General features: G+C 37.5%; 3 protein-coding genes and 1 non-coding gene across 7 annotated transcripts in view; 3 read left to right on the top strand and 1 right to left on the bottom strand.

Moving 5' to 3' along the window:
- Positions 1-374: 374 nt before the first annotated feature.
- LOC113105757 (nucleobindin-2) lies at positions 375-5,496 on the bottom strand. The gene is made up of 13 exons (XM_026267031.1): positions 5,315-5,496; positions 4,638-4,778; positions 4,335-4,442; positions 4,116-4,248; positions 3,871-3,974; positions 3,223-3,408; positions 2,663-2,753; positions 2,509-2,567; positions 2,279-2,371; positions 2,080-2,169; positions 1,762-1,932; positions 1,581-1,641; positions 375-1,081 (listed from the first exon to the last, which is right to left on the bottom strand). Exons 2-13 carry the CDS (start codon positions 4,776-4,778, stop codon positions 819-821), a joined length of 1,500 nt encoding a protein of 499 aa, XP_026122816.1. The 5' UTR covers positions 5,315-5,496; the 3' UTR covers positions 375-818.
- A 1,075-nt stretch (positions 5,497-6,571) lies between these two features.
- LOC113105755 (40S ribosomal protein S13) lies at positions 6,572-8,589 on the top strand. The gene is made up of 6 exons (XM_026267026.1): positions 6,572-6,672; positions 7,266-7,314; positions 7,405-7,483; positions 7,867-8,036; positions 8,164-8,264; positions 8,514-8,589. The coding sequence occupies exons 1-6, from the start codon at positions 6,650-6,652 to the stop codon at positions 8,545-8,547; spliced, it is 456 nt and encodes a 151-aa protein (XP_026122811.1). The 5' UTR covers positions 6,572-6,649; the 3' UTR covers positions 8,548-8,589.
- On the top strand, positions 8,313-8,442 carry LOC113106671 (small nucleolar RNA SNORA19). Its single transcript, XR_003292544.1, has one exon. It is a non-coding gene; the product is annotated as a small nucleolar RNA SNORA19 (small nucleolar RNA).
- A 6,197-nt stretch (positions 8,590-14,786) lies between the features above and the next one.
- LOC113105754 (pleckstrin homology domain-containing family A member 7) overlaps positions 14,787-26,816 on the top strand; it is an 84,436-nt gene continuing 72,406 nt past the window's right edge. For 2 of the 4 annotated variants that reach the window (XM_026267023.1, XM_026267024.1), the window contains exons 1-4: positions 14,787-14,877; positions 15,109-15,312; positions 15,421-15,497; positions 15,679-15,736. In XM_026267023.1, coding sequence (XP_026122808.1) covers positions 15,230-15,312; positions 15,421-15,497; positions 15,679-15,736 — 218 coding nt within the window. In that variant the 5' untranslated portion in view covers positions 14,787-14,877; positions 15,109-15,229. Of the gene's footprint in view, positions 14,878-15,108; positions 15,313-15,420; positions 15,498-15,678; positions 15,737-24,935; positions 25,462-26,816 lie in introns of those variants that run through there. The other 2 variants (XM_026267025.1, XR_003292393.1) reach the window with 2 other exon arrangements.

The following is a 26,816-nucleotide window of genomic DNA, read 5'->3' as shown; positions in this document are numbered from 1 at the left end:
AGTGTTGGGTTCTGTTCAAGTCACGCTCAGGAGACAGCACTTGTGGCAAAAAAAAAAAAAAAAGAAGAAGTAATATCACAATAACAGTTTAATTAATATGGGCAGAGGATGTAAGCAATTAGTGTGGGGGGTTGCATCCTAACCCTTTTTTGTGTAAAGTTGTTAATTTAATTGGCACCATTAGAAGACAAAACCATAAACATTAAAAATGCTTATTTAAATATTTTTACAACTCTATGCACAAATTGAACAGAATGAATGAATGTGCATTTGTAAAAATACTTTACATTTTAATGTTACACTTTAAAATACCCATTTACCATCATTGCATGTTCCTCACTGCGATGTTATGTATTTTGTTCATAAAAGAAAACTTTTTACAATTAGATTTTTTTATTGACCTCACTCTCAAAGTTCCCACTGTAAGCAACATTTAAACTCCAGAGTAGCCCTAATCAGTTAAAAACGTCCAGTACAATTCAACAATATTCTGATACCACACAACTAGGTTTAAAGTAGCTCTTTATGGTCATTAAAATTCCAGAAACATAAATGTGCAAAACAAAAGCGTACACGCATCCAATCCACTGTGCTGGAAAAGAAAATAACCACAACGTATGAAAAAGATATTTTCAATAAAAAAAAAATCAAACACTTATATCACACAGCAAAGTCTGCATTAAATGTATTATGCTTACAAACCCAGCCAATTCCGTATTAGTTAAAACCGCAGCACACAAATGCAGGTAATCATTGACTGGGCAGGAGGTACTGTTTGTTGAAGTCTCTGGTGCGAGGTCAGTAACCATGTGACCTTTCTATGGCACATTGTTGTGGTCAAGGGGCATCTGTGGAGAATCGTGCCCATCGTGGGGTGGGCTATCGTGCCCCGGAGGCAGTGGCTGATTTTCTTGGGGTACATTTTGGCGTTCCTGTCCTAGATCCTGTTGATTTTGGGGTGCATCCTGTTGTTGTTGTTCTAGAGGGATATCTTGGTGTCCTGGGGGCAGAGGCTGGTGCTCGGGGGGCACAGGAGGCTGGTCATGTCCTAGTGACTCAGGAACAGCATTCCCTTCAACTCCTATAAAAGTGTTTTGTATTATTGCCAAGAATAACAGGTTACACTTAAATGTAATGTTTAAAACTCTAGTGCATTTGTCAAGAATGTTACATGTTTAACATTAAAGTATATTTGCCAAGAATGTTGCTTTTGAAATAAAATGTTTAAATGTAAAAAAAAAAAAAAAAAAAAAAAACATTTCAGTAATGTCACTATTAAAATACATGTTTCATTTTAAATGTAAATGGTTAAAATTCAAGTATGGCTTGGAATAATGGTGTTGGTATATTATTTATTAAAATATTTTGTTCTTTCACAGCATGTAGCCACGGCACTGGAAACCATGTTAACCCACTGCATAAAATAACTGATATAATGTTTCTTTAACCGTCTTCACAATACGGTTAACCTAGAATAACATGTCAGTGGATCTCACCTTTAAAAGCCAGTGTAAGAATAGCTAGCCAGTGTAACCTTCTCAAGTATCTGGTTATATGTCTGAAGTGAAAGTATTACTTACGTTGTATCTCAAGCAGAGGCGGATCCTTCTGTGTTTTGAACCGCTCCATATGCTCCACAGCCTGATAAGGATGACGCACAGAACAGTTTTTTTTTTTTCATTTACTTGTTTTTAACAACTCTTCTTGTTGTTGTTTTTTTTTAATACATTGAGCAGGTATGAGACAAATCAGTTCAGTCACCTGCTGCAGCTCTACTTTCTGAGCATTGAGCTGCTCCTGCTGTCGCTCCAGATCCTCTCTCTGCTTCTGAAGGTCAGCCGCTTTCAGATTCAAGTCTTCCTCCTGCCTGGCCAAATGCTCCTCAAACTCTCTCATCTCTTCTTCGGTATATTCCTGGTTCTGTTCTAGAGTCTGGGGTCATCCAAGATAATTATTAAGTTGTTCCTTATTAATTAGAGGACTAAGCTTTCAGGCAATCAATTAGGCCAACATGAAAGCGTGTATTAGTGGGTATTAAGCAATGGTCTGAATATCTGTTAAGTGAGTGACCATACTCACTTCCCAGCTGTCTGGTTCAAGAAACTCTTTTTTCTTTGTGGCAACAAGAAACTCATCTAAGGACACCAGTCTGTCTTTATTAAAGTCAACCTGTAAAGGCCAGGAGATTACAGATTTAGAAAAATGTGTTATCCCCCCCAGGGATATCGTCAGTCTTCCACAAGTTGCCAAGTCATACAAAGAGAATTCATCATTTAACCTCGTTCATGACATGTTCTCTCATTCGCAGCCTCTCCTCCTCCATTTCAACCATGTCGTCCTCTTCGTTAGTTGGATCATAGATTTTCTCCAGCTGAAAAAAATAATAAAACATCACAATAGAAGCCATTTCATTTGCTGCTATATAATAGCAGAGCATGTTATAACTACAATTATGTTTTATTTGTATTCTGTGGTGAATTATGCAACTGTTATAATTACACTGTATACCTCTTTTGTGAACAGGGATTCCAGCTCTTGTTCATCAAAGAAGCCATCTCCGTTTGTGTCTGCAATACGCACACACACACAAAGACCAACATTAAGCATGTCATTTTAACCTTCTCATATGCAGAATTCATCTAAGCAAGCAAAAATATTTTACCATGCAGATTGAAGAATGTTTTGGGGTCAAAATCTTCAGGGTCCAGGCCATCAGCCTCTTCCCACACTTCTTTGAGCTGATCCTTGCTACCCTACATAACAGAACACCCGACAAACATGAGCACATCCTCAATGAAATCACAAACATTAAAGGTGCTGTATGTACGTTTTTGACCCTACTAAAGCATTAAAATACCATAACATGTTTGCAGATATTTAAGAAACATGCTAGGTTAACATACTTGTTTATCTGAAAAACAATGCTACAGTCAGTTATTCTCCTTTGAAAATGTGTGTTTTTGCCTGAATGTGGGTCTCTGCTCCCCGGGTTGCAAGCTGGCAGAAAACACAGCATATTTCATTTCATTCATCATCAAATGCGCTCGTTCATGTTGGTTTAGTCAATCTGGCAACTTACGTGTGCTGAAGTCTGAGGAGGTGGTGCCAGGTGAAAAAAACCCTCTCCAATATCTTTAATTTGGACTGCAATACCTAGTTCAACCACTCTGTGTCAATCCTACATACAGCACCTTTAAGATAAGTAAATAGGTGGTGACTTACTGGATGATTGACTTTAGGGTGATCAGCATGTTTCTTCTTCATCTCCTCATAGTGCTCCTCTTCTTTCCTCCTGCCCTCCTCATCAAGTGTCTTCAGGTGTTCCCGTCTCTCATGCTCTTTCATCATTTCGTACCTTTTAAATTCTTCATGCCGTTCCTTGTCATAGTTCTCCAGATCTTTTGTAGCCTATATTGCAAGATCATAAATATGACTAAAATATAATTGCTTGACATGTTTTCGTCTTCAATTATCTTGTGAATGCGAAAAAAAAAGAAGGAAAATGGCCATGAAATGTTTCTTGGATGTAAAACAAAGAGTATTACATGATGTTCTTTTTAAGCGCATGTGGAAGATTCCAGAAATCCTTTAGAGTGTATTTCTAGAACACAGTTCAAAAACATTTTTAACCAGTATGTACCATATTTAATGAGTAATATTAGTCCCACTTTTAAAAGAAAACCTGAAAATATTAAGAAATTATTAAATTGTAATTTCCAGGCCTGGCAAAGTCTTTGTTCTTGTCCGTAAGGATTATCTTAAGGACCAAAATCAAGTATCAAATAAAGAGAATATTCAAGCATTTAAAGTGACAGCCACAGAATTAAATGAAATATAATAGAAGCTGGGTAACTGGAAGTAATGACGTACCGATTTGATAAGTCTGTCCAGATCCTCAACCTCAAATGTGTGTGGGTTCATGTGGTTCAGATACTCAAACTGTTTGAGTAATGCCTGGTGATCTACTGCAATATCTGATAAACATGAGAGAGAACAGTGTTCAGAGAATGTTTTGAAGACCCATTTTATGTTTATGGTCTGGTCATTCATTAATACACCTACATAGGAGAAAAGACCACTTACTGAACTGTTATTATTTCTACAGTCATTCTTACCATTCCCTCCTTCAATATCTTGCTTGGCTTTGATCAGGGTTCTCAGACGGCTGACCTCTTGTCTTTTAAGTTCATCCAGCTTGGTTCTCACATGGTGGCTGACAAAGTCAAGCTCTTTAGCCAACTTCCCTTGCTGAAATCAGCAGGAATGAACGGATTAGCTCTGCGTGACCTTTGTATTGTACAACACGACACAAATAAACCCATGCCATTTCTTACCTTTATATCTTCCATGTCTGTGTTGTGAAGCTTTTCTCTAAAATGTTGATCTTTTTCAAGGAAATCGATAACTTCCCTGAGATAGCGATCATAATGTAGTCCAGTGTCCTACAAATATAAATAACATGAGTGTATATACATTAAATACAACAGTTTTTTCTTTCTTTGTAAATGCTTTCAGAATTGTGAGCTTATTTCCACACAGAAATACCCATGCATATTTATGCATCCACACACTAAAAGTCTACTTACTATAACTTGCAGCCAAAGCTTGTTTTGTAATTAGCTTTTGAAATATCTTACCACATTCTGGGGAGACTCTTTGACTGTTTCCTCTGGGAGCTTCACCTTAGTTTTATCTATGCTTATCGGCACTGCCTTGACCAAGGACATCAAACTCGCCAACACAAGGCAGCTGCTGAGGAGCCCCTTTAAATAGGACATCTGGAAAAATCAGCACACATATAGATGAAACATTAGACGGAGGTGACAGCTCGATCATATTAGATAGCGATACTGACTGGTTATGTCGCAAACCCTAGTGACCCGACTACCGTTTTTGGGAGTTCCATATAAATCTGAAGATTCAATTCGAAATATTTTCGACAGCACAATTCGAAAAAGCGTCTAGGTAGGCAACCCAGTAGGGCTCGAGACACAGCCAATGATTGGCAGATCAGCTCTCCAATAAACCCGTTACTAAGGATAAACAACATTAACAGGCAGTTAGCGGGTCACTGTATTAAACTGACGCTCAAAATATACATGGTTTTGTACGGCAAGCCATATGCATTTCAGAAATGTGTTTCGAAAGACTGGCTGATCTCGACACATACAGGCTAATTTCATTAGCTTTCATTTGACTGAAGTCTACGCTAGACGTTATGGCGAAACTCGCTGGACATTTTATTAGTGAAAAGTTGAATTATCGATGCTGTATTTGGGTTTAAGGCCATTCGCAATGAAATAATGGCACTTACGGTGTCAGATTGGTTTCTATCGAGCTATCTCGGTTGTTTTCTGCTTCCTTTCATTACCACTGGCTTCCTGACTGTCCGCTATCTCGGATTGATGATGATGACTTTACAGAGGCGAGCTCAGCTAACAGAGCAGAGAGCAGCAGGAGGAGGTAGAGAGCCCGTCCACGTAGATCATTTTACAGCGCTTGACTTTCATATTGGGGTTTAGTGATATTGTTTTCATGACACGGATAGAAGGCTTCCTGAAGGGGGCGCGTTGGGGCTCAGAAAGCGATTCCTCGCTCAAGCGCATTGAAATAATAATCTTTTCTTTTAAATCATTTGTTCACTAGAATCATAATAGTTAACAATTATTGCGTATAATGGTTAGTACATTTCATACTAATAGAATATTTTCCGAGTAATATCTATACAAATATTTTAAAATCATTATTTATTAATCGCAAACGCCTGTGATTGGTCCATCCTGACCAGCGCTGAAAAATGTATCGGGTAACAGGTGGTAACTATGCGTGTATGTTTGGAGAATAATAATAATAGATGTTTGGATCATACTTAAAACCCATATACAGACAACAAGAAGCTTTAAACAGATAATAAGCTTAAAAGTACACAATGAAGCGTTGTAAATAAGATAATTATTATTCATCAGGGTGGCTATACTCCGCCCATTTTGTAACTCTGTAGATGCTACGATGCTACTGTTCTATGCGATTGTTCTATTTCCATAGCACGCTTAAAGCAGGTGGGCTTTTCTTATAGCGCCACCGGCCGGTGGATATAAAAATAATAGTGTATTTTATTTTATTTTATTATTAAACGACAAAACACAGCACGTATAACAGGATGACAGACAGTAATAAACTAAATTATGAAAACATAAACCCATTACATCACATAATGGACAGAATTATAATAGCATTTCATGACAAAGAACTTGTCTTGATCAAACCCAAAATGTTGATTCGAAATTAGAGAGAGAAGAGACTAAGTATAAAATATCATTTTTGAATAAAAAAAGTCATTTAAATATATTTTATATACAATGTATTGAGAAATTGTCTGCATTTATCGATGACAGAAATAGACGTCCGTAAAACATTTGGAAAAAAATAATAGGAAAAAGCTATAATATACAAATATCACATTTAACATACTAAACTAAAGTCTGAAAGAAAAGGGAGTTAAAGAAAAAGAACAGCAAATGAAAAAGACTTAAAAGATCCTGAAATCAACAGACAGGACGTGATATTTGACATCACTTCCGCCTCCATACTTCACTTCCTCTCGGCCTCGGCTCGGTCTTTCTCTTTCTTCGCTCTCAAAACCGCCATCATGGGTCGTATGCACGCTCCTGGGTAAATGTTTATTTTATGCTAAAAACACATTCTATAGGCCACACTACCAACCCAAAATACGGTTAACTCCTTATAACACACGTTGAGTCTGGAATATGTGTTTCCATTGGAGCTAGAAAAGAGGTTTTGAGAAGTACATTTAGTCCCACGTTCTCTTCCCCTGTGTAGCGCGAGGGCAGCACATGTAGAATCAGGCGCTGCAAGACGGACACATGAAGGATCGTTTCACGCTGATTCAGTTCACATTGACAGTTTATCTGCGCTCTGATTGTTCTGGTATCATTTGGCTTATTTTAACATAACCTACGTTTGTGTGTCAGATGTGCTGGGCGGTTATTAGGGTTGATCAGACCACCACCTAAATGTATTTATGCAGTCGTCAGAACATTTAATAGTCCAACTCTAATTTCATGTTCCCTTTAGGTTTGGGATAACCTTTTGTTTACTTATCTATGCTTTATATATATGACCTGTTGTCCGTTAACACGTTTACGTTGGGGCTTACTGAAGGAAAAGGGAAATTGTTTAGAAGTTGTAATTTACAGTTTCCTTACAGTAAATGTTTAACTGTTAAATGCTTTATTTTTTTTTAGCAAGGGTTTGTCCCAGTCGGCGCTGCCCTATAGACGAAGTGTCCCCACAGTAAGTCCACTCATTCAGATTCGTGTGGAACAAATAATGAAAATCTAGATGGTCAAGGCTGTTAAAATAGTCCGTTGTTTTGCATTTTAGTGGCTCAAGCTGACATCCGATGATGTTAAAGAGCAGATCTTCAAACTGGCCAAGAAGGGTCTGACTCCCTCACAGATCGGTAAGTTCTTATTGATAGCAAATGAATCTTACCAAGTGCAGTCAGGTCCATTGTATAACAGTAATTTCACAAGATTGTTACAGCGCAGTTTTCTTACGTGATCATGCAAAGACAAGTTTAAAATCAATTAAGAGCATTAAAGGAAACAATCAACTAATAGGAATAAAATAAATTGAATTAGTAAAATGGTTATGGCAGTGTGCCACATTTGTAAGTTGCTTTCCACTAGAAGAGAATGCTTCTGTTCATTTTTTTTTTTCAATGCTTCTAGATCTTTTTTCTTTCGTTTCTATCTTGTCTTCATATTTGTGGATTAGATGTCTGTATTGTGTGTCTGCACAGTTTCATTACGGAACTAATACCACCTGCCATTTTCTCCTTAGGTGTGATCCTGAGGGATTCCCATGGTGTTGCTCAGGTGCGTTTTGTCACTGGCAACAAGATCCTTAGGATCCTGAAGGCCAAAGGTCTGGCCCCTGACCTGCCTGAGGATCTCTACCACCTCATCAAGAAGGCTGTCGCTGTGAGGAAGCACTTGGAAAGGAACAGAAAGGTAATAAAACGGTCATATTACGTCCTGCATCTTTTCAGTGTAGATGGTAACTTTTTTTTTTTATGGAAGAATCTGTCAAATGTGTTTCAGCTATTTTGTCTCATCATTGTCACTTGTGTTCTTGCAGGACAAGGATGCTAAGTTCCGCCTGATTCTGGTTGAGAGCAGAATCCATAGGCTTGCCCGCTACTACAAGACCAAGAGAGTACTTGCCCCCAACTGGAAGTAGTGAGTGTTTGACTTTGACAATACAATAAATTCTTTGGCTAATATGCAGTGCACGTTTCATTGTCCCATTCTTCCCTTGTAAGAACTGAGATATTTCTGATGTGCTAGATAAACCTTGGAGGTAAATTAGCAGTTTGGTTTTTAATGTGCCAGCACTGCCAGTCCCCTTCACACAAAAAAAAACGACTTGCTTTAAAAAATGAGTTTTTGCTGAATTTATCTGATTGATTTGTTTGTTTTCATCCACAGCGAATCCTCCACAGCTTCTGCACTGGTGGCATAAATTTGCAGTTTTTGGAAAAAATAAAATATCTGGTTCAATTAATGTGTTTGTTTATTCTATCAGAACGATTCTTTACCCCAGCTGGATATAGAACTGATGCAGTTGCATTATTTTTTGTTGTTTGTAGAATACAGCAGATATACGTGTGTATTGTCACGTAAACGTCTCATTCAGAATCCATCATAACTGAATGTTCACTTTACTCTTTTCAAAAATAGTTCCTTTATGGTTTATGCAGTTGGAAAAATTTTAATCTTAAGTTATATTTAAAATAATTTTACAGTCATTAAAAAGTTTTGAGGCCAGCATTTTGTAGTGTGTGTGCATTATCCTTTTGTGTTATTGAAAGTGTAAAGAACATTGAAAATATTTGAGTTAAAAGTATTTCTCAAAATGGAAAAAAAAATAGGCATGTGGATATATTTGGTATTGTTTCATGGACTTTAAATTCAGTAAATGACCAGTTATCTAAATACATGTCTAGCTGGCTCTAAGATTAAAAAGAAATGCCATTATAATGTGCCATTATTTGTTAGAAAAAAAAAAAATCAACACAACATCATGAGAAGCTATTGTGAGGAATGGATGCATGGCTCAGTAAGTTTCTAAAAGTTTACTAGCTGAATCACTAAGTTTGTGTCATTAGTATAAAATGAAATGCCAGTTATTCTAAGGAAATTAGATTAAGAAGATCATATAGAGGAAGACTAGAGAGGGGAGACTTGATTGTGAGTAAGTAACCGCGCTAAGGATCTTGTCCACTAGAGGTCAGTGCTCACTCACCTTTTAAAATGCGTTCTAACGGTAATAAAAAAAAAAAAAATCCAAAAGTGTTAAATGGCTAAATTTGTATAGTGCATCTGCATTAATCCCTGCCGTCGAAAATATTCTATTAAAAATAATCACCTGGTGTGCAGGGTATGTTCTTTTTAATAAGGAAAGCAAATGGGCATTAGTTAAATATGTCCCGGTTAAGGATGTTTTTAGTCGGCCTTTCATAACCGACACCTTTTATATCCTTTAAAAACTTGATTTGTATTTTTGTTCAATTAACACTCTGGCTTTTATGTAAAAAGCCTTTAAATACCCGCTTTAATCATTTTCTTAAAAGCTCTGGCGGTCTATTATGAACGGCAAAATAACTAGTTTTCAGTTTGATTCAAAGTCATTAGTTGACTAATAGAGGTCACATCACTGAGATTAGCTATTTTAAACTGTGAAATGAAATAACATACACTTTCCACAAACTGTAGCTCCTACAGAGTTTCCACCGTGGATGCATATGCATTTCAATAAATTAGAATGTAGTGGAAAACTCTAATTGTGAAACTCGCATATTAAATAAATTAAATGCACAGAGACTGAAGTAGTTTAAGTGGTTCTTTTAATTGTGATGATTTTGTCTCACATCTAAACAAATTAGTATATAGTGACATGCCAATCAGCTTATCAACTCAAAACAAAGGTTTCCTGGGCTTCCAAAATGGTCTCTCAGTTTGGTTCACTAGGGCTAGGCTACACAATCTGAGCCTGGGATCAAGGCATACAAACGTGTCAAGGAATTTGTCTACAGTTGTCATATCCCTCTTGTAAAGCCACTCCTGAACCACAGACACCATCAGAGCCATCTTACCTGGGCTAAGGAGAAGAAGAACTGGACTGTTGCCCAGTGGTCCAAAGTCCTGTATTGCAAGTTAGCAAGTTTTGTATTTCATTTAGAAAGGTCCTAGAGTCTGGAGGAAGGGTGGAGAAGCTTGTAGCCCAAGTTGCTTGAAGTCAAGTGTTAAGTTTCCACAGTCTGTGATGATTTGGGGTGCAAGGTCATCTGCTGATATTGGTCCATTGTGTTTTTTTGAAAATACATTTTGGAGCACTTCATGCTTCCTTCTGCTGACCAGTTTTTTGAAGATGCTGATTTTCATTTTCCAGCAGGATTTGCCACACAAAAGTTGGTAAAATGACAATGAGGTTGGTGTGTTTGACTGGCCAGCAAACTCACCAGACCTGATCCCCAGAGAGAATCGTTGGGGTATTGTCAAGAGGAAAATGAGAAACAAGAGACCAAAAAAGTAGATGAGCTGAAGGCCACTGTCACAGAAACCTGGGCTTCCATACCACCTCAGCAGTGCCACAAACTGATCAAATACATGCCACACAGAACTGAGGCAGTAATTAAAGCAAAAGGAGCCTCTACCAAGTATTGAGTATACATGTACAGTACATTAACATAATTTCCAAAAGGATAATTCAGTAAAAATGTTTAGTTTTTATTGGTCTTATTAAGTATTGTAATTTGTTGAGATGAATTGGTGGGTTTTTGTTAAATGTGAGCCAAAATCATCACAGTTAAAAGAACCAAAGACTTAAACTACTTAAGTCTGTGTGCATTGAAATTATGTAATATACGAGTTTCACAATTTGAGTTGAATTACTGAAATAAATGAACTTTCCCATGACATTGTAATTTGTTGAGATTCACCTGTTATATCATCTGACGCACTGACACTGTTTAGCACGCACTTGTATTTGCAGCTCTAATACGAGAGAGGAAGAAGACATTGAGAGTCACCTGTTGCAGATCACTTTATTCTGCATGCAGCGATTTAACTGCAGTTGCCTCTGTATGAACTTCTGAGAGAGAAAAGTAACACTGAGTCACCTTGCAGCGTTGTGAGCTGCTGGCCGTGGTGAGGAAACCATCAGCAGCACAGTACTGCAGAGCTGCAGGAGTGCACCCCATTACTAAAGGTCTGTGACTGCGAGGGACAGACAAGAGAAGACGGAAGACCTTTTAAGTGGTATTACAGAAAGCCCCTAATTCAAACAAGCTTATTAGCCGGACATGTGCTGTGCTCTATGTTGGAGGCATATGGCGTTTTATTCAGGCGAAGTAGGGCAACAACATGGAACGCAGTCACGTCCCACCACGGTGCTGTTGTGCCCAGGGTTACGGTTCTGTCAGTCACAGGATGCTACTCCCAAATCCACTCGACCACCTCTAAGAAGTGTCCGTCAAAGCCAAGGGACACGGCTGTGTAAAACTGCTGACACAATATCAAAGTGCACTCTGCAGATGTCATTTTTGTTTCATTTTACATTAAAATGTAAATGTTTTAGGAGTCTTAGAATGAATGCCAATATCTTCTTTAGAAATAATCTAGCCTATTTATGTATAACAATAGTGGGTGAAATGTTTGAAGCTTTATTATTAAGATCAGTAAAAAAATTGAAATGATTGTCAAAAAATAAACGGAAATATACCAGCAGCTGACTTTGTAGCATATTACTGCAGCCACAAGCATCTTTTGCCAGTGTTTCATCAATGTCTCTTCTGTTTGAGTTTAAGTCATCCTTAGGGGGAAATGTTGCATCAAACCAACAAAAGGCTTGCCGACAAAAGTTCCCCCAACTCCAAAGGGATTTTGTGTTAAAATATTTATACAGCTCTCATGTGTTTGATGTAGATACACAACTGGAGTCAAATAGCTGTTCTTGGCGAGAACAGAGTGTAAATCGGGGATACAAGGGATAATTCCTGTTTTGTTCAAGGGAAATGGTTCACAAAATTCCCTTTAATCCATGCTTTCATCCCAGCCAATTCATATGATATGGTAACCATGATTTTACCAAAATCGGATATGTTCCTGGATCAACATTCCTGTTGGTCCTGCAACAACATTCATTTTGAATATTTTGTAAGATTAAAAATACAGTAAAAACTGTAATATTGTGAAATATTATTACAATTTAAAACAATTGTTTGCTATTTTAACCTTTTTAAAAACATCATTTATTTCTGTGATGACAGGCTTCAGTGTCACATGATCTTCCATAACTCATTCTAATATGCTGATTTGATCATCAGCTTTGAAAACATATCTGCTGCTTCATATATTTTGTAACAACAAATTTTTAAACAAATGCTCTAGGACCAGGAAAATGTCTTTTCATGACAAAATCATGTTCATGCATATGAGATTTCTTTGAAAAATCTAAATCCACACATCTGAACATGAAGTGATGTGTATAAGCTATTTTAAAATTCAACACACGCGCACACACTAATCTTATGATGAAAATTAATTTATTAATAGTGAGAATATACTAGATGTACATTATTTTACTGTTGCCTCTTTGCCACTAATACAGTCCTTGTCTTGTGGTCCATTGACATATGTGGTGTGACTTTGAGCAGTGTCTCTTATACCAGGATGAAATTTATGGATGGCATGAGGAGACAGGGCAAGTCCAGTTTGGCGCAGTGTAAGCATTATTGTTAATGTCATGGTTGAGATGGCTCATTCTCAGTGCAGCCAAAGGCAGTCATAAGTGATGGAGCTGATAGATTGAAACCCTCTGCTGTGTCATTTATATTCACCCTGGTACACACACAAACAAGAACAAACATCATGACCTTCCATATTAACTGCTGCCTGCACGGAATGACCTCAGAGATGCACTCAGAGATTTTTCTGCACTGTTGTATAAAAGCAAGATCACTTTTAAATTATGTTTACAGTGATGTACACTCACATGAGTGATTCTTTGTCTTAAAAAGCTGCTTTGTTTTACACTGAACCGATTGCCTATTAACTTCGGTAATTAACTTGCATGAACAGCTGAACACTTGAACAATTTTTTTTCTGTAAACCTCAATTTTTGGACATGTTGGCAGGGGGAATTATACATAATTTAAAAATGGCTTACTGAGAATATTGCATTTCTACAATGACATTAGTAATAAAACACATTTACTTTTGTATGGCTTTTTTTTTTTTTTTATCTTATTTCCAGAATCCAGTCATGAATTTCCCAGTTCTCATTTAACCACTAATAGCAGTTGTGAAATATCCCCACCTGCTGTTTGAACTGCACCCTACATAATGTCATTGTTAATCACATTAGTTTGTTTCCCATTTCTTTTGTTCCCCAAAAAGTATATTTTCCCCCTGTTATAGTTATAGTAGGTATAGCTGAAATATAAATACAAATGTTTCAAACGATATAATTACTGAATTGTTGAAGACATTTTATTTGCAGAAAGATGCAACTGACCTTGTTTATACACATATTTTCACATACTTGTACAGAAAAGGAGGTATTTTACAGTATAAGGTCAACCGTCATCTGTCAGCCAGACTACAGACTGTAGGTGGCTATAAATAGCATGGGCTAATGGAAGGATAATCAGCTGTTGTTGCAGTTGGATTGTTTCTATTGTAGTGACCCTGCCCTGCCTCAGTGAGAGGTTTGACCGGGTGTGTTCCTGTGGTTATGATCAAGAATGTATGGGAGAGTCTTTAGGTATGAGTTTTGAGTCAGAGATTTCTCATTCAATACAGACGTATTGGCACGTTTGCTTTCATGGGGAAGTGTATTCTTGTCCACATATTAGCTCAAGCTCATGTGTCCATTCCAGCAAATGTTTTGGATAGCGGAGTTAGTTAATATTAAATAATACAAATCATAGCCTATGTTATGGTTATCAGTAATAATAAATGATTTAATTTATTTATTACGTTTATTTATTAAGTAGGCTATTTAAATGTAAAAATGTGTAGGCCTAGCTAATTAATAAAACCTTTTTTGAATTACCATAAACATTTGAGTTACTAGATTTATTTAAATATCAATATCTTCTTGAGTACGCTTAAATATAAAATGAAACACAGTGTAGACACTTTTTTAAAGTGGCTCTTGCATATGATCAACTACCACTGAGCATTTATTAAATATTATTAACATATCTGGGTAGCTAAATAATAATATTCCTGTCTAGGTATATTTAAAGCAAATGACCTAATATTTTATTTTTTCTTCTTCCTCTTATTCAGTTACATCACACAAAGGACCTATGCAAACAGGGAAACGTTGCACATATCAAAGCATGCAAAACAGAACAACTAATATGTTTTCTTATTAGACCAGCAGCCCTGCCCACGCACACGCAGTGACGCAAATCACGAAAAGTGGCGCGAACAGAGTGACGCTAAAGTGTAAACAAAGCAACTTTACGCTGTTTTTGTCAGCAGGGAGCCAACAAGGCTTTCTCAGCATGTCTAGGACTCAAGAAAAAATGTTTATTCCGCAAGATATGTTTTCTCTGTCGGGTATTTTTGGCTGGGAAACACGTAGGAGAAACTTTAGGTTCATAGACAGGTTTAACCTGACCAAAATAATCACTCACTTAGTACTATTGTTATTTAAATCATTAGCCACTGTTCGCCTACGTGTTACTTGCCAAAAAGCTCAAATATGTGCAGACTGTTGTCATGACCGCAACACAACAAAATGTCCAATGCAGTCTGGCTTTAATACAACTCTTACAAGGTATAAACAAGTAGCTTATCCAACTGTTTTACAATGCGCGTGTGACTTGCGGGAATGTTAATCTGACCATGCTTTCAAAGTGTAACTCGATCTGCATGAAGTTACACTCTTACAGAATTGGCTTTGCTTTAATAAAAGGTTGAATTTCGTCGGCGACATCTGTGCACTCCCAGCATCAACATCCCGCCTGATTAATGATGCCCCCTTTCTTTTCTGTCGGCTTATAACTAGGACAAAGACTTTCTCCAAGTCTGGCCTGCCCCTTTAACAGCAGTTCAGCCCTAGTGGTGATTATCGGACTGTCCGGTTCCCTGGAAACTCTGCGGCGCAGCTCTCACTTTAAACCGGGATCATGGCGGCTCCGCTCGGGCGGGACACACTACCTGAGCACTGGTCCTACGGAGTGTGTGGGGATGGCAGGGTCTTTTTCATCAAGTAGGCAGCCAATGAAGGGTGTAATCACAGTCGTTGCATTTTTATCGTGGTTCTGGTGAATCTGCACCTTTTCCGATGGGTCTCGTAACAGGTGTTTCTGTTTTCCAGCGACAAAACTCGCGGCACTACTTGGCTTCATCCCCGCACTGGTGAACCTGTCAACTCAGGACACATGATACGATCAGGTAGGGTAGTAAACTATTCTTTCTAGTCTAAACTTTGCACCCCGTAGTCGGATACTGCGGTCAGTGTGTTTAAAGTGAACAGTGGAAACACGTCCTCTGCATAATTGATGGTTGGCTACTTTCTGTTTCATTGAAAACTTAATCGAGTAACGTTATTGTACAAATATTTCTCTCCCCTTAGATTTACCGCGGGGGTGGGAAGAGGGCTTCACCGAGGAAGGCGCCAGCTACTTTATAAAGTAAGCGATAGTAAATTTCTGGTTTTGTCCTTGTGAGACCGCGAGGATGCGAGTGCAACTGCAAAGCCCTCCCCACGAGCGCTCACTCACTCCCGCCTCTCGCAGGGATCAGTGTCCGCTGTCTGCTCGTACCTTCTCGAGTCAAGAAAAGACAGTTAACTGAATCCAGTCAGAGGTTTGACTTAATGTTTATTGCTGATTTTCTCTTCAGTGTGTAGATTATGTGAGGCAATGACATCGGGCAAATGATTTCCAGCTATTAGTCTGTTTGTCCATTTGTTTGTCCAGTTAAACGTCTGGTAGTTTATCTATCCAGTGGTCCATCTGATTGTCATTTATTTATTCATCCATCAGTGTGGAAATCATTTTATATTCACTTCCATCCATATTTATGTCTATGTATCCATCCATCCATCCATCCATCTAGATCTTCTCACATTTCTGGATTTCTCAGAAGAGGAAGCTGTCATTGATTAGTACATTTCTGTAACAAATATGATATTTGCATTCTGATTTGCTCAACATACACACACACACACACACACACACACACACAAACACAATCGTTAGCACTTCCACAACTTGAAATAAAATATAGAGCGATTTATTATGGCACTCAGAAGAGACAAAGGTTTCAAAATTATTATCCTTCCCTGAGACGTTAATGTTTACCCAGCAGTTAAATATATATATTTTTATTTAATGCCAAGGTAAAATAATACAAAGCATATTTAGAAATGTATATTATTCTTTAAAAAAATGCAAAAAATGCTTGTTTGTCTATGTCTCTGTCTATCTCTCTGTTTGCACATCCAGTAATCCGTGAATCCATCTATTCGTCAACATCCATCTCCACCATGTCCAGCAGATGAGGAGACTCATGGGCAGATAGTGAGCAGCAGAAGTGAGATGAAGTAGACTGTGGCAGGCAGAGAAGAGTATTGCTTAGGGAGCTGCCTAAAAAAAAAAAAAGCTGCTATAGGACACTAATCATTTTCAATGACGGTGGCAGGCAGAACTTAGAGAGAATGCAATCCCATAAAATTGGTGGTAATAAGAGTGAGAGTATTGGAGATCTGCGGGGGCCGTGGTCAGTGCTGCTGTATAGCATGATGCCTGTATCTCCTGAATTTGACAGAATGTGTGGCTTGGCACAGCTTGTCAGTGTTTTTTTTTTTTACATTGATCTTGACATTCTTTCTTTCAGGTGTGATCAGTTTTAAGAAAAAAAGTTGTTCTAGAGATGCTTCGGTAGTATGAATAGCACAGAAATGAAAGCAAAATATGTAATATCCTCCCTGCAATTAAATGTTGTAAACGTTGCAGCTGTTCCCTATGTAATGTTTCCCAAGATAGTTTCGTGTAATTGTAATAAATACTTTTGTATTAATGAACCAGCTCATGCTCTGAAAGATGATTTCCCTTGGAACCAGTAGATTCTATTTTCAGTCTTTCCTCTGAAATGGATTGTATTCAAGATGGAATATGGGAAATATTTTAGTATTACATTTTTTAAACATTTAATTACTTTAACATCTTAACATCTAATTTAACATACTTTAACTTTATTAGAATTTTAGATTGACACAATACCACATTTGCTTATTGCTTGCATTAGCCCTGAAGTTTTGTATTATAGCTTTACCTGTCTAGTTGACTTTAGATTGCAGTTGATAATGGCAAGGAGATCTGGTTCTTTGATCTAAGGTATATTATGACAAAAAGAGCTTAAATGTGACAGTTAGCAGAATCTGTTACCATTGTCTTTGCAGCAATGCTAGTTAATTATAGAGCCCTCACTACTGTTTATAGTCACCCATGCAGCCCATTACCTCTCTCTGTGCCCACTAATGGAGGAAATGAAGGGCATTGCCCAGCAAGATAGAATGGATTTTCCCATTAAAATTCTTCTCATGTATGGCAAAGTGCTGGACCTTAACCTTCCCCATTTAGCGGATGTTGTACCCTGTCTGAACGTGTGTACGTGCGTGTGCCCATATGCCGTGGAATGACAGAGATGTATGGTGCGATCACACAGCCAATTCATGGTGGCTTTGCAGCTTTGCTTTCCAAAGTCACTTTACCCATTTTGGCTCCGCTAATGTGGAAACCACAACCAGATTACCATCATCATAGCCAATGCATCTTGCCATTTACTGTGCTTCATTGTAGGACTTGCTCCATCTGACATATACTGTAAGAATGTTTTTTTGCCTGACTGATAATTAGTTTGTTTACAGTACTTCTGTAAATCATTTGCATGCTCTCTTGTTTAATCAAATTGAGAAATCAACGCGACAGCTGCCAGTAAACAGCCAATGTAATTGCACTTTATGCTGCACAATGCAATATTAACAAACTAATTGGGGCAGCAGGAGCAAATAAGAGGCAATGTGAAGCTACTAGATAAGATTGTAGAATCCCCTAACGGATTTGTGTTTAAATGGTAAAAGGGCCTTTTTTTTGCCACTGCACAATTAGTTGTTGCAGGATTGCAGTAAAACAAATATTTACTTGTGGCTTATTTTCAGTATTAGCTTTGGAGAGCTCTTGAATTCATTCACCAGAGTAAATATAAAGTGCACAATCCTGTAGTGATGGAACAGGGCTGATGAAGATTGTGCTGTTGGATGGTGCTTTTGGTAACCCAGTTTTATTATTAAAATTGCTTTGTGATTTATTGTTCCTCTGTATTACTCATTAAGTTGTTTTATCCAACTTAAGTCTCATTTCACACAGATGCCAAAATATCAGGGAGCCACATCATCTGACAGATCTTCCATTGAGAATATCACGGCAATCACCCAGTTATCTCAAAACGCCACCAATGTAGTCCGTGCAATCCAGAATGCATTTAGTGTCTTGCTCTGTGCTTTGCATCTAAAAAGCACCACTTTCCCATAAAGCTGTTTATTTGTTAGTTCAATGCTCCACTGGTGTCTGGCCAGAAAACTGCATCTCGTCAAAGCTGCTATAGTGAGAGGGGGTGTTTTAAAGGTCAAAGAAAATGATTTTAGAAATGTGTTATTGCTGACAGTTTTATTGTGGGCCATGTGAAGGGACTCATTGTGCTGCGTCTGGGCACAGTCAAATACTGAACAGTGCAGCTCAGAGGCCTTAGAGAGCTGAAATGTCAAGACTGTAAAGTAATGCACTTATTTGTGGGCTAAATGACATTACGGTTCCTGTTTTGATCCTGCTGGACATGTCTTTGTGTCATTTTGTGTTAACACCCTAGAAAAGGGGGCTTATTGTAATTTTAGTTAAAGAATGCTAAAAAAGGGGAAAGGCTGCAGTTGCCTATTTCTGCCTTTTTAGGTATGGTGAGTGCCTTTCCAGCCCTTTAATCTGTCCATTTTGTGGTTTAAATTGCATTGCTTACTGTCTGTGGTTATTTGACTCACTTATGCCAAAGAATTTAGCATGCACCATTTGTGTCAAAACTGGCAGTCGTAAGTTACTGCAGTCTGTGCACTCCTTCACTCAAACTTTGAGAATTATTTATTTTTCTTTTATCCTCTTGTAATTTTATAAATCAACTTTTAATGGCTATAGACAGCATAGTGTAGAGTACTGAATGCTGTTAAATGTGGAGCAGTAGGGAATATGGAGAGAGCGATGCTTCGACTGTCCTTGAGACAAAGCACGCTTGGGTTGCATTAGGCACTCGCAGACCATAATTTCTGCTGATGTGATTATTATTTTTGTTCTTCATGAGGGACTGCTCTGTATCCGGCATACTGGATTATTATCCAAATTATATTTGATATACTGCAGGCTTGAATTATGCCAAACATTTAATAAGTCCCATAAAATGTATAGCTAATGGATTTACTCATGTGTCTGTACACATCCATCATTCATCTAATTAAGTGATATGAATGGAAGGAAAGCATCTCAGATGTTCCCACTCATTTTGAGAGATTGCTGCCAATACAGAGACACATGTTTTCCATCAGTGTATGCAGGAGAGACGACTGAAGGTGGATCCTGAGTCGACTTTTTAAATAAATAATAAAAACAAAATGTTTCTGTTAGGTTTCATATTATGCAATTGATATGAAGATACTGTAGTACTTTTTAAGAGGTGTTTGTGGTCTTGTACATATATTGTATGTACAATACAAAAATAATTAATCTATAATTGCATAATAGATTGATTTCTGAGGAACCACACTGGAGTAATGACTGCTGAAAATTCAGCTTTGATATCACAGGAATAAATCACTTTAAAATATAATAAAATAGAAAACAGGTATTTAATTTGTTATAATAATTCACAACATTACAGTTTTACTGTATTTGTAATGCAGCCTTGGTTAGTATTAGTGACGTTTTTTAAAAACATTTAATTCTTTTCATATAGTTCACAATACACAATACACCTGTTTTGTGGAATGACCTATGTGACTGTATTAGAGGGTTGTGACTCATGACAAATGATCTCTGAAAGGTCCACAAAGGTCAGCTGAGCGTGAGGGATGCTTTATTGAACTCTGTGTACATCAGAAGGGTTTGGCTGAGTCATAAAGAGTCAAGGTGATTCATCTCTATAGCCTGCATTGGAGCCTCCGATAGAGAATGGCAGGAGGTCTCAGCAGGCCTCTGCTCCAGCCTGGACGATCAGCTGTGTGAGGAATGGTGCATGTGCAGAAATGTCTTTTCCACTCTACATCTGTCTCACTTCAGCAGCTTTTCAGAAGGGTTTGAGGGTCAGTGTTGTTTATCAGAGTGACTGTCTGTCCTTCATCTTACCAAGGGCTTATATTGGCAGGTTCACAACTAAGAGAGTCTTTACTAGGACAGTCAGGGGACAGAGGTCTTAATTAGTGCATACTGTGATATCCTATAGTTAAAGCGTTGTGTAGTCCTTGGCTTATGAATGAAAATTGGCAGTATTTCAACATTCTCTTTATTGTCTCATGTCCTCCTGAATGATTCTGAAATTGTGTTAGCAGTTTAGATCACCTGTAAATTGAAGTTCTGACTTTATTTGCTCATGTTTGATGCAGGGTTGTCAAGTCCATGTGTACTAAATGTGAAAACACCCCTGAACTGCTGCCGTGGGTCGATTTCCCCCCATGGGTTAAATGTTTGAAATATTGCCTAAATTACTTTTGACTTAAATGGCCACTGGTAGGAAGCATTTGAGCTGTGTTTATGATCAATGGGATCTGCAAATGTCCATGAGCTGGGATCTAACTTAATTAATGTGTGGGGCTGAGGAGGACTTGAGTGAAATTCAGTTGTCAGATTGAGAGAATAAATGATCAAAAGCTTCATTGATAAGTAGTGCTGGGTTGCTTACTTGGGCTATGTAATTGTGAGGTGGCAGAATTTTTTTGGCTGGGCAGTGGTATATCAAACTCTGGCAGAGCCATGAGAAACGGTGTTTACTGTAACAGAAGCGAAATAGAATATTATGATCTTATGATATTATGATGAATATTATATAAGTTTGCTTGCTTGAGTTTGATAGGTTCTTGTGCCAGTTCTTCAGTCGGTTACTTTATTATTTTCTCTCAGAACGAGTTTCTCAGGTTACCTTGAATAGAAATTGTTCTAGCTAAAGTTTGATTTTCACATCAATGTTTCTTTGGAGAGGTGTATTTTCATTACTAACTATTGAACAGACAGTTTCATTAACATCAAATTAAAAATGAATATCTCTGGTGATAAGGTCCATGTTGACTCTGTTTGAGGACCCCCCCCACTCCAGACCCCCTTCTTTCACTTCACTGCTCATCCAACAGCCTGAGCTCAGGCCAAGTCTACATGTCGCTGCCGTGACAACAGCCGCTGCTTGTGCAGCAGGTTTTTGGAAATAAGAGGAGGCAAAACAATGGCGGGACTGTTGAGTGTGAGCGCCATAGTAAAATCAAACTCATTTACAGTACATAAGCCCTGTTGCAGGAGAAATAGCCTCCTCTTGAGAATATACACTATCATTAAAACGTTTGTGGTCAGTAGTTTTATTTTTATTTATTTTTTATATATTTGTGTACTCTTTTGATTATTAAGATTTTTATATGATTTACTTTACGCACCAGTGGATAGGAAAAGTTTGTTTTCCTTGTGCAATGTGGATTTCCCAGTTTTTCCGACCCAAAAAGCCAATGGATACTCAGAAAAGTAATTCTGTACTGATCTTGTGCAATTCTAGATCTCCCCAAAGGCACTTAGACACAATGGAGTCCTATTGGGACAATATCCTTTTTGTCATTTGGGTTTACATCCCACTGGAGCTGCAGTGGAAGTGTTGTATTTCCATGAGACTGTAGCCCTAAACTGACCGCATACAGAGAATTAGATTCCCAAACACCAGCTCTCCGACACTCCCACAGTTGGAACTCTTGGGAAAAAATGTAGAATTTCGGTTTTTGGTATTTTACCTCAATTGCCCTTTCTCTTCAGATCTGCTCACGGTGCGTTGAGCCCACCCCCCATTATTGGTTCAGTCTCCTGCAGTTCTTAGGACGCCGTCAGTTAATTAACAATGATGTGTTTCGGTAGAGTGGAGGCAAAACACTTTAAATGTTGATTAAAGAGGATGGATTTCCCTATAGGCACCATCTCCCAGCAATGTCAGTGGAGCAGCATTTGTGCCAAACCAGCAATCCCCCTCCACGTGTCATTGTTCTTGTGGATATGTGTTTTTAAGCAGTCCCATACCTTTATTTCAGAGGCAAATGACCTTTTGACTTTTTATTTTCTGATGGTGTAGAGTCATGCTACATTACCTGCTGTCACATGGCTTTGAAGTAAAGTGGAGATACACTCACTCTGCAGAACGGGCTACAGCTAAGTGTTTTTGAGGTGAACTGTCATATTTTGGATATTAATAGCATTCTTTACTCTTGATATTGTGTTTAATTTAATCTAGAGACCTATTGGTATGACCCAAAACATCCTGAGTTTCTTCACAGTTCAGAGTTAATAAATTAAGCTTGAGATTAGACTTGATGCTATTGAGAATTGATAGTATGGGGTGTATTTAGGAAAAGAAATCACAAAATAGTTCCAGTGCAAATACTAGTTTTTCAGTATTATTACTATTCTGCCTTGAACGAAAAATGAACATTTGGTCATTAATTACTCACTTTACTCACACAATTACTCACACAAATGTGTAAGATCTTTGTTCATCTTCTGAACACAAATTAAGATATTTTCGATGAAATCCAAGAGCTCCCATATGTTTTAAAAAAGGAACATTTGTAGAAACTTTGATTGTTTCAGGCAAATTTTTGTTTTGTGCAAGCCTTTAGTCTTTAAAAATATATTTTTAACTATCATTATCTTCTTTTACTTAACTGGAAGATGTTGCCCCTTTAACAAATAATGTCCTCCAGAGTGTTTAGATAAAGCATAAACAGTCATATAAACACTTCATCAGTTTATTACCAGGTAGATACAACCTCACTTTTAAAGTTACTTGGTTTATTTTCTGTCTGTGTGTGATTTTTGTTATAGCTATGCATTGTTGGACTTTTTTAGGCCATGTCAGGAATACTATGAATGTCCGTGACCTTTACATGACATCTGCTCCACTGACCTGTGTTTGTTTTCTTTGTGGAATCCCTACATGTGATTGGCTCACTTTTGTAGTCCACCTCAGTGCCGAGTAGCGGTTGTGCTTCGTTACAGTATGTCAGACAAAATATTGCAGCGAAAGCAAAGTATTACAAATATTATAGGTGCAGTAGCTGTTTTTGGCTTATCTCAGTCAGCTGTTTCATACTATAATGTTTACATAGGATGGATGGATGCTTACTCAGTAGCAGATGTTCACTTCAGTTAGATTGATTTGAAATCCGAAGTGTCTCGACTTGTTCACTAGTTCTGTTTGATCCCTCAGATGTTTTTCAGCATACGCATGAGGCATTATGAGACAGCATGTTTGTGCCAGTGTTACCTCACTCTCTTTCTCTCTCCCCCTTACCCTCTTTCTCTGAAGAGAATAGGGGATAAAGTGATTATGCTGCGTTTTTCAGTGAGGCAGGAGCCTTTCGCTGTGACGGGACTGCTTAATGTTTTTTCTGTTGCGGTGGGGGCTGTGCGCAGTGGAGCCGCAGTGGACCGGACTGTTCATGAGAAAAAAGAGAAGTGCTCCTTTTGAACTACCTGCAGCATGAATCATTTATCTTGTGGATATCGCGTTATTTGTATCTCACCAGCAACAGCGGGGGTCTGCTTATGAATCCAGCCATGACTGATTGTCTTGAGAAGTGCAGGGTTGGGCCAGATGTAAGAATTGGCTTCCTTTCCATTCATGAGCAGGAATTACAATTGAATTGGCCATGTTTCACAGGAGGTTGAATTGGAATTTGAATCAGAATGACAGGAAGATAAATGGATAAATGAAGTCTCACAAATTTCACTAGTTTTATAAGTTTTGCAGCATAAAATATTTATTTTCGATTATTTATTTAATTATATACATTGTTGATTTTGTCTGACTATGCCTATTCATTTCCTGATATATAAATGCTTTCTTCCCAGTGTGCATCACGGTATGTTCTCAGTATTTTTACAAATAAACATTGACATGAAAATTGGAATAGAGAACTTCATCCAGTATTTATCTGATCAAAACTACAGTAAATACAGCAATATTATGAAATATTATTACAATTTAAAACCACTATTTTCAATATGACAATTTAGTGTTATAAAAAAAAAATTATTATGATTAATGTTGAAAACAGTTGTGCTGCTTAATACTTTTGTGAAAACCATGATACAGAGAATTCAGATAAACTACATTTATATGATATAGACTCTTTTTTGGAACATTATAAATGTTTTTACAATCACTTTTGATCAATTTAATGTGTTCTATTAAAGTATTAAAAATATTTAAACTAATTGATTAATTAAGCTTACTGACCCTAGATCTGAATGGTATTGTATTTATAAAATGATTTTACTCAACATATAAACATATATTTGATGGCATCACATTGTTAACAATTTTTCAGCAGCCTTTGCTACCTAAATTCAATTCATATTCTGAAATCAAAATGAATCACACACATCCTTGGAGTAGCCAGTCCAGTTTAAATGACTTGCCAGAGGGCAGCTCTCAGCCACATTCTGATCTAATCTGGAGCGTAGGAGACCAGTCGTGCTGATTTTCTGCTTACAACTGTTGTATTGTAGCCTCAAGCAATCCATATTGTCCAGACACCGTATGTCACTTCCTTTGAGAAAGAAGAAGGCACCAGATACAAAGTGCCATGGTACCGTCACATCTTCCAAGACAGATGAAAGCCATGACAGGCTAAAAACACATTGTTTGTGTTAGTTGAAACAAATGGGACTGGCTGTAATAACAGAGCATTGACGAAGGGAAAGGACAGAGGAAAGACAATGAAGGGATTGAGAGAGGGGACAGTGGCTGCTTATGTTTTGCAGTATGTCACCGGGACCATTCAGTCAGATGCAGTTTGACTTGTCGTATTTAACCCTCCAGCCCACACTGAATTCATAAATGTTTCTGAGATGTAACCATGCAAGTCGTACTACATGAGAAAGTTTGTAGCTTGGAGAAACAGCAGACACAGGGGCCGTAGAGATGCTAGAGTCAACACCAACATGGGTACCTCGTGCAGCTGCCTGCCACTGGGCCATGTAAACAAGAAGGATGTTGATCGTAAGGAGACAGAGACTCAACTGGAAACTATCAGAGAGGAAGAGGATGAAACTACATCAGAAGAGGAAAGGTATGAGGATATTATACACAGTAGGTTAATAGTTTCAATACTCAAGGGCAAACTAAACAGCTGTGGTAGAAAGATCAGAATTAATCTGTTCTGTTGATGGCGAACTCTCAGGATCTATGAATGATTATTTCTGATTTTGCCTTATTTCCTATTTTTTTATTTATATTCTGTTATAGTGTTTATTTCAATTGTAGTTAAAGTTTTTCTATTTTTTTTTTCATTCGTCTTATTTCAGTTTTAGTATTTATTTTTTAGTTTATATATTATATTTTATATATATTGTTTTTTCTGCTTGATTTTCAACTTTTTTTAATTAATGGAAACATTTTTTTTAATATATATATATATATATATATATATATATATATATATATATATATATATTTTTTTTTTTTTTTTTTATATAGTTTTAGTATTAGTTAGCAATAAAAAAAATCACAGATGTTGACCCAAAAAGCCTAGTGCTGGAAAGTTGTTAGATTTTTCTCTAACTGAACACAGATGTCAGGCCTCCTGCAGTATTTTGTCAAGAGAGAGTCAGCAAATGGACCTGACTGCAGAACTTTTTCTTTCGAAGTTTTCTTTCGCCTTAACTTTACACATAACAGAAGTTGCTGAGATGACTTGAGCGTGTAAACAATGTATTTTCCCCTCTGCTCCAGCCATTTCAATCTGCTGGGTTTAGAATGAGGAATTCTGTTTTTCAGACCATGAAGCTGGCCTCCTTTTTTTTTTAAAGGAAAAGGAAATTCCACTGGCTAATACTTGGGGTTTTGTTATCGAACTATGATCTTTACAGTCTTAAGGGTGCGTGTTTGAAGAAAAGCCTCAAATATTTAGTTTAATCCAAATGGCTGGGTTGTACGTGGTGTTTTTATACAAAAGGTGCAGATTGTTTTTGTATCGAATGTTTTTCTCTTTAAGTTTGAACAACATTTCCAAATAAGGTTTTTAAGATTTTGATACCATAAATAGTCTGTATTTTACCTATAAATAGGAGTCCCCTGATGAATAAAAAAATCAATATGTCCTCTCAAAAATGGTGTGGAGGACCATTGGATGACCTTCTTAGGAAGGTCATCTATTTAGAAAAACATTAATTTCTTTTTGCTACTTGGGATTTATCCAAGTAACATTTGAGAGAGCAGTGTTCCTGCAAGTGTGTTGTTGTTGGGGCAGTACTTTAGTCTTTTTGTAGTGCTGTGTCCTGTGTTGGAGTGACATGATTTACAGAGTTCTCGCTGGCAGTATGTTGTAGGAACAACAGCCTTTTCCTCAAAGCATCTGATAATTGGTTCTAGGAAGCTGAGAGGAGCAACATGAACCAATCAGTATTAGCAGTACAGTTATGCTGA

Source organism: Carassius auratus, chromosome 7 (assembly GCF_003368295.1).
Source record: "Carassius auratus strain Wakin chromosome 7, ASM336829v1, whole genome shotgun sequence".
NCBI classification, from domain to species: domain Eukaryota; kingdom Metazoa; phylum Chordata; class Actinopteri; order Cypriniformes; family Cyprinidae; genus Carassius; species Carassius auratus.
This window is presented reverse-complemented; position numbering and strand designations above follow the sequence as displayed.